Source organism: Nicotiana tomentosiformis, chromosome 5 (assembly GCF_000390325.3).
Source record: "Nicotiana tomentosiformis chromosome 5, ASM39032v3, whole genome shotgun sequence".
NCBI lineage: Eukaryota > Viridiplantae > Streptophyta > Magnoliopsida > Solanales > Solanaceae > Nicotiana > Nicotiana tomentosiformis.
In genome coordinates, this window is record NC_090816.1 from 47,249,910 (window position 1) to 47,258,102 (window position 8,193).

Genomic DNA, 8,193 nt, shown 5'->3' on the forward strand with positions numbered 1-8,193 from the left:
GGAGCATTTGTAGACATATAAATTTTATTGGAATTAAATCCGTAAGATAATTTGGACTATATTTTATATTCAAGATATATTAGTTCAAATAAACTTATTGGATTAATATAATTGAATTAATTATATAAGTCTAATATATATGGATTAAATAAATAGTTCTTAATTCATTGGGCTAAAGTGATGATCCCACTTCATCAAGCCCAAGATATCATTTTCCTAGAGGCCCAGTTTGGTGCCACGTGTCATATGACGTGGCACGCCAAGTCAAGCGGAATAGCCAATAGGATCATGCCACATGTCAAAATGACAAGGCATGCCAAGTCACATTAGAAGGCCAATGAAACCGTGCCACGTGTGCAAGTAACATGTTCTAACCAATCAAATGCGGCCATGTCACACTTCAATTTTATTGGTCGGAAAAAATTTGTTCTTATCATAACTCTTCCCTTCTACAACTATAAATAGGGATCTTCATAATCCATAAAAGACACCAGAAGTTATAATAAGAAGCAAGAGAGAGCTCGTGGATCAAATGCCGCAAATTTCTCTACAAGTTTCAAGCTTCAAGCAATCAAGTTCAAGTTCAAGAAATCAAGTTCAAGCTCAAGAACGAAGAACAAATCAAGGTCAAGTTCAAGCAATCAAGCTCAAGCTCAAGAACAAGATCATCGTTCGTGGCAACAACTACATATTCAAGATCAAGCTCAAAGGCCATTGAATTTATTTATTATTGAAGAGAAGAATAAGGGGATTCATAGAGATTGTACACTCAAATTATTTGAAATAAAATACTACGATTGTTGCAATATTTTTCTGTCTTGATTTTATTTTCTCGACGCAATTTATTGTCTATAACTTTGTTTCGGGAACAATCGTCCACAATTTTAATCCATCTTAGAGATGTCTGCCGCCTTCATTATTTTATAAAGATTTTCTTTTATATCTTTTACTTTTGTGTAAAAGTTAAGTGATGATTCATAATTAAGCTACAATTTGTGTTGGTTAAAACTATAATGTAAAATTTGAATAACTTTGAAATTAGTTATGTATTTGTTGATATTCACAGTCATGCGAAACCAAATAAAAATTCCTATAGGGGTTAGAGAAGAACATTTATATAAAGGAAAAAAAAAACCTTTCGCAAGTTGGCCGCATCGAAAACAAATTAAAAGTATATTATTTATTTATATTAAATTAATATTAAAGTTTTAAATATTAGGACTTCTTACCTAGTTTAATAAGGAATGAATTAATAATTAAAATTTTAGTTGATTTTAAGGTCCTAAATTATATGAAAGAAACTTAAATTATAATTTTATCCAATGTAAAATTTATTTTTAAAGGGTATAAAGTAAGGGGCTTCATGCTTTTAATATAGTATAGATAGATAGATGTATATGCCATTTAGATGTGTGTATATAATAGTAATATATTATGTGTATATAATATTTACAAAACTATAATATATTTTGAAATATATGTAATGTTTATACAACAAATATATGGCAAATTGTATTATAATATTATAATATACTCCAAAAGTTAATGTTTATACTATAAAGATAAAGAAGCTACTATTTTTTATTTATAAATAATTATATTTGAAGCTTGGATATGTATATGTATAACAAAAAACATTGTCAAATTTGAAGATAATACTTCAATTATCCTCTCCTCATTCATTATTGCTTATTTTGGGATTTATTAATTAGTATCCCTATTTTAACGGGATTGGGTGGGTTCTGCTATAGAATGTAACTTTCTCTTGTCACCGTACAATAATTTAAGTTTTTTGCTAAAACTTTGTAATGTTCCGATTTAAGGTTGCTAGTTATAAAAAATTGGGTTCCTTTTAAACTTGAAGTAGAAGGTCTACCCGCTACATTTTAGCCCAAATTTGTACAGTAGCTTTGGGCCCAATAACTTGAATAACCTTGCAATAAGTCCCCGAACTCGCAACTGTTGCCCAAACCGGAACTACGCCGGTTTCCTCTCCTTAACCAGCTCAGATTGATAATTTCCATCAAATACATATTTTAGTGCCAATTCCCCTTCTTCAAAATCCCACGATCAATCTCAAACGGTAAGCCTCTAAAATCCTAATTTCATTCTTGTGCAATTTGTGTGTATATTTCGTGCCTTTGGATTTGTTAAAATGGGAGCTGAAGTTGAAGAAGATGGGTTAAAGAAATTAGAGTATCTTTCACTAGTTTCAAAGGTTTGTTCAGAGCTGGAGACCCATTTAGGGTTCGGTGATAAAGTATTAGCTGAGTTTATTACGGAGCTTGGTCGAAAGTGCGACACAGTGGACGAATTTGATGGGAAATTGAAAGAAAATGGTGCTGAAATGCCCGATTATTTTGTCCGCACTTTATTGACGATTATTCATGCAATTTTGCCTCCTAAGGTGAAGTCCAAGTCAGAGAATGAGTTGAGTAAGGATGACTCTGAATTTTCGGCATTGAAAATTAGGGATGATAGAGATAGAGTGAAGGAATTAGAGAAGGAGATTGAGTTGGAGGCAAAGAGTAAGAGGGGGAAGGATGAGGAAGAAGATTTTGATAAGAATAGGCGTGACAGGAGGCGAGAGAGGGATCGAGATGATAGAAGAGAACGGGGCAAGGATAGGGATAGGGATAGGGATAGGGATAGGGATAGGGATAGGGATAGGGATAGGGATAGAGAGATGGATAGAGACTGGGATAATCATGGTGATGATAGAGGTGAATATAAGGGCCGGGAAAGGCATAGGGATAGGGAGCGGGACAAGAATAAATATGAGAAGAATAGGAGAGATGGGTATGGGGAAGGCGAGGAGGATGATATGAGGTCTGGGAGGCATCAGGACAGGAATAAGTATGAGAAGAACAGAAGAGATGGGTATGAGGAGGATGGGAATGATGAAAGAAGGAAGGGGAGGTATCCGTCGGATGAACTTGAGTTGTATGGAGTGTATAAGGGGAGGGTGTCGAGGGTGATGGATTCTGGTTGTTTTGTTCAGCTGAATGATTTTAGGGGGAAAGAGGGGTTGGTGCATGTTTCCCAGCTTGCTACTAGAAGGGTTTCAAATGCAAAAGATTTAGTAAAGCGTGACCAGGAGGTTTATGTGAAGGTGATCTCTATTAGTGGGCAGAAGCTGAGTCTGTCGATGAGAGATGTTGATCAGAATACTGGAAGGGATTTGTTGCCATTGAAGAAGAGCTCGGATGATGATGGATTGAGGGCGAATCCTTCGGGGATGAACAGTGAGGGTTCCAAGACAAGGATTGGTCTTTCAGGTATCAGGATTAAAGAGGAGGAAGATGTTGTTCCATCACGTCGACCATTGAAGAGAATGAGTTCTCCCGAAATATGGGAAGCAAAACAACTCATAGCTGCAGGTGTTATGAGTGTAAAGGAATTTCCTATGTTTGATGAAGAAGGGGATGGGGTGCTATATCAGGAAGAGGGTGCGGAAGAAGAGCTTGAGATTGAGTTGAATGAAGATGAACCCCCTTTCCTGCAAGGTCAGAGTCGGTATTCAGTGGATATGTCCCCTGTTAAAATTTTTAAAAATCCTGAAGGATCCTTGAGTCGTGCTGCTGCACTTCAATCAGCTTTGATTAAAGAGAGAAGAGAAGTGAGGGAACAGCAACAAAGAACAATGCTTGATTCCATCCCGAAGGATCTTAACAGACCATGGGAAGACCCAATGCCGGAGACTGGTGAGAGACATCTGGCACAGGAGTTGAGGGGTGTTGGTTTATCTGCCTATGATATGCCAGAATGGAAAAAGGATGCTTATGGTAAAGCCTTGACCTTTGGGCAGAGGTCTAAACTATCTCTCCAGGAGCAGAGGAAGAGCCTTCCAATTTACAAGTTGAAGAATGAACTGGTACAGGCTGTCCATGATAATCAGGTCCTTGTCGTCATTGGTGAGACAGGTTCTGGCAAGACAACACAGGTGACACAGTATTTAGCTGAGGCAGGGTATACAACAAAGGGCAAAATTGGATGTACTCAACCTCGTCGAGTGGCTGCTATGTCAGTGGCTAAGAGAGTTGCTGAGGAATTTGGTTGTCGTTTAGGGGAAGAAGTTGGTTATGCTATCCGTTTCGAAGATTGTACTGGACCAGAAACTGTTATAAAGTATATGACTGATGGTATGCTTCTGAGGGAGATTTTGATTGATGAAAATTTGTCCCAGTATTCAGTCGTAATGCTCGATGAAGCGCACGAGAGAACCATTCACACTGATGTTCTCTTCGGACTGCTTAAGCAACTTGTGAAGAGGAGACCTGACCTCCGTCTGATAGTCACATCTGCAACCTTGGATGCAGAGAAATTTTCTGGATATTTCTTCAACTGTAACATCTTTACAATCCCAGGAAGAACTTTTCCAGTAGAGGTGCTTTACACTAAACAACCAGAAAGCGATTACCTTGATGCAGCTTTAATCACTGTACTACAGATCCACTTGACAGAACCTGAAGGTGACGTCCTCCTTTTCCTGACTGGTCAAGAGGAGATTGATTATGCTTGCCAGTGTCTGTACGAGAGGATGAAAGGGCTAGGTAAAAATGTTCCTGAACTGATTATTTTACCTGTCTATAGTGCTCTGCCTAGTGAAATGCAATCTAGAATTTTTGATCCCGCCCCTCCTGGGAAGAGAAAAGTAGTTGTTGCTACAAATATTGCTGAAGCTTCGTTGACTATCGATGGTATATATTATGTTATTGATCCTGGATTTGCAAAGCAAAATGTTTACAATCCAAAACAGGGGCTTGATTCTTTGGTAATAACTCCAATTTCGCAAGCATCAGCAAAGCAACGAGCTGGGCGTGCTGGAAGAACAGGACCTGGTAAATGCTACCGCCTATACACGGAGAGTGCGTTCCACAATGAAATGTCTCCTACTAGCATCCCTGAAATCCAGAGGATAAATCTTGGGAACACTGTACTTATGATGAAAGCCATGGGAATTAATGATCTTTTGTCGTTTGATTTCATGGACCCTCCTTCCCCTCAGGCTCTGGTATCAGCCATGGAGCAGTTGTATACTCTTGGAGCACTGGATGAAGAGGGGCTCCTAACAAAATTGGGAAGGAAAATGGCAGAATTTCCATTGGATCCTCCTTTGTCCAAGATGCTCCTCGCCAGTGTGGACCTTGGTTGTAGCGATGAGATCTTGACCATCATTGCAATGATTCAAACTGGCAATATCTTCTACAGACCGAGAGAAAAACAAGCTCAGGCTGATCAGAAAAGGGCCAAGTTTTTTCAGCCTGAGGGTGATCATCTGACCTTGCTTGCTGTTTACGAGGCTTGGAAAGCCAAAAACTTTTCTGGGCCATGGTGTTTTGAAAATTTTGTTCAATCTCGATCTCTTAGAAGGGCACAAGATGTCAGGAAACAACTCCTCTCCATTATGGACAAGTACGTATTTAATTCCTTCTCTTTGTTCTTTCATTTCTTGCTTCATCATCTCTTACAATTTTGTTCAGCTTTTACTGCCTGATTGGCTTGGACTTAGTCAATTGATTTCTATCCATAATTTTATTGAGAAGAAACTTAATAGATTTGTTACCTAATGGTGAATCTTCCACGCCTTGGCAGGTATAAATTGGATGTTATGAGTGCCGGAAAAAACTTTACAAAGATCCGTAAGGCGATTACAGCAGGTTTCTTTTTTCATTCTGCCAGAAAGGATCCTCAAGAGGGTTATAGAACCCTTGTTGAAAACCAGCCCGTTTACATCCATCCTAGCAGTGCACTTTTTCAAAGACAACCGGACTGGGTTATTTACCATGAGTTGGTGATGACAACTAAGGAGTACATGCGCGAAGTCACTGTTGTAGATCCGAAATGGCTTGTGGAATTGGCGCCGAGATTCTTCAAAGTGTCTGACCCAACTAAATTGAGCAAGCGCAAGAGACAAGAACGCATTGAACCCCTTTACGATAGATACCACGAGCCTAACTCGTGGCGGTTGAGTAAAAGGAGAGCTTGATCTTTTTGCTTTTTCTACTATTCGTGGGTTAATGCTGTGATCTTAACCACTTGTTTTGTTCGGTGTAAAAGAATATTGCTCTATTTTGAAGTATAATTTTGGTCTTAGCAACTGTGGGAATTACTTCTTTGGTTCAAAGTTGTTTTGTAGCTAACTTTATGTTGTTTCCTGTTGGAATCTGAAGAAGCTACGGATTGTCAAAGTTTGTTCCTGTTCATAAGAAGGACAGTATTCGTTGATTCTTCTCCTGGAGAAACTTGTTAATATTCTGATACAGATTTTGGTTCAGTGACAAAGTTTTGGTTGGAAGCTCCAAGGACCTATTAACTTCTTGGTACTTGTGGTTGCTTAATGCGAGTGATATTTCTACTATATAAGCGGCAATGATGGATGAACAAGATGGTACGAACAGGGGCAATTTAGGGAGCTTATTGTTTCTTCATTGAATAATATAGCAGGTTTGGAAATCTCCTATTTGGAATTCGGAATACCCTGTTCTAAAGCTGCTATCCCTTTCTTACTCATCCTCTTCCATTTTGTTTATTTGGGCTCTCTGTTTCTATCTCATTCTGGCTTCTTCAGTAATTTATGTGTCAGCTTTTTCTTGAGTCTCACCTTTCTTGGTAGGGGTAAGGTTTGTGTACACACTACCCTCCCCATACCCCACTTGTGGGACTATTGTTGTTATTGTTGTTGTTGTTGTTTGTTCACCACTTCTTCCACTAGCTTTGGTTTCTTCTGTTCCAGCGGGATCTACCTGTTGGCGGTGAGTTTTGGTTTTATTTTTTTTTCTTTTTCTCTAGGTATGTTTTGAAATAGATGTCTGGGCTCATGTTCCGCATACCTTATTATTTCTATTTTATTTTGTTGGGTAAATGCTATATGGAGGGCAATATTGTTACTCGGGATACCAAGATTCCCATATATTTAGGAAATAAATAACCTTCAGAGTTCAGAGGAGGGTTCCATAGAAGAGATTGAAACAAAGTGTACTTTCTTTTTGGCAATATAGAAAAAATTCTAAAAATATTTTTGCCGCAAGCATGTTGAATGTCATTCGTTCTCACTTTTTTCTTTGATGTTTCTTGAACTTCATATACGTGAGGACTATGATATCATCAAATGTTACTGCATGTGACTGCTTTTTCCATTTTTGCTCATTTATCCTTTGAAATTGTTGTGTTGTATTTTGAAGCTTCTGGAAACCATGCTCTGGATTTTTTGTGCTTCTGTTTTTCGGGTATGAGAATGCATGCTATCTGATGCATCCTACATTATATTGTGCAGCTATCTTTTCTTATTGTTTGCCTTTTGCAATCAATGCGTTTGTATTTATGTTGTTCTTCTTTCCCATATTTTGATTCTTCCGGTTTTCCCCTTGGTCCCTTTTCTTTTTTGCTTCTCTTTAGTTCTTTAGTTCCTTCTCTGCTATTGCCTCAATCTTTTCTCAGTCTTTTCAGTCAATTTCAGATTTAATTGTGATTATAATTTCTGTTATTTTTCTTTTCTATGCTTTGTTTTCAATCTTTTTTTTTCCCCGTCTTTTGTGTAGCTATCTTTTCAAATGGCGTAAAGTAAATATGAGCATGGAGTAATAGGGTTTTATTGCTTTGGTGGTTTTATCAGTCTTCTGTTACTACCTTCGCACGTCACCCTCTTTTTTTTTTTCTTTTTTTTTTTGGGCTGCTCAGTGTTGTCGGACGCCTCTTAAAATCAGAACACAGAAAAATGGAGTCTGTTGCCTTGTTGGTTTTGAAGTGTTTGAATGAATCTTTTGCAAAAACCTTGTATATGAAAATTTGAAGGTAACTGCATACTGAACTTAACTCTCCAAACTAGCAGGTTTAAATCTCTGTGTTTTTCCATCCTGACTGATACCATATTGGATGCAAGGGATCCAATTGTAACATTTTTGAGAGTTTGTCTTCACGGTGCTTTTGATCTAAAGGCATTTTCAGGTAACAAATTGTGTCTTTAAATAACTTTTATCGATGCTAACTCTGCTTATCACACCTCCTTTTTATCTATTGGTTTTTGCTGTTCAATATGAGCTGTCGTTGCCTGCACTATTTGACTCCAATATGGTTATGTTTTCGTTCAATTTGAGTTAAGCTAAGTTGTGTCGCTAGCTTTCTAATTTCTTTTGTGAGAACAGGTTCTTGTTTTAATAAGAGTAAGGAAAATGCCTTTAAGTTGTCAGGCAA

General features: G+C 37.8%; 1 protein-coding gene across 1 annotated transcript; it reads left to right on the top strand.

Moving 5' to 3' along the window:
- Nucleotides 1–1,945: 1,945 nt before the first annotated feature.
- LOC104115528 (probable pre-mRNA-splicing factor ATP-dependent RNA helicase DEAH5) lies at nt 1,946–6,100 on the top strand. The gene is made up of 2 exons (XM_009626191.4): nt 1,946–5,415; nt 5,596–6,100. The coding sequence occupies exons 1-2, from the start codon at nt 2,156–2,158 to the stop codon at nt 5,987–5,989; spliced, it is 3,654 nt and encodes a 1,217-aa protein (XP_009624486.1). The 5' UTR covers nt 1,946–2,155; the 3' UTR covers nt 5,990–6,100.
- Nucleotides 6,101–8,193: the final 2,093 nt, after the last annotated feature.

What these genes read in the sequence shown, in the direction of transcription:
- LOC104115528 (XM_009626191.4), top strand. Translation starts at nt 2,156, where the DNA reads ATGGGAGCTGAAGTTGAAGAAGATGGGTTAAAGAAATTAGAGTATCTT. An exon ending in CTCCTCTCCATTATGGACAA is followed by an intron (nt 5,416 to 5,595) that starts GTACGTATTTAA and finishes ACGCCTTGGCAG; the next exon opens with GTATAAATTGGATGTTATGA.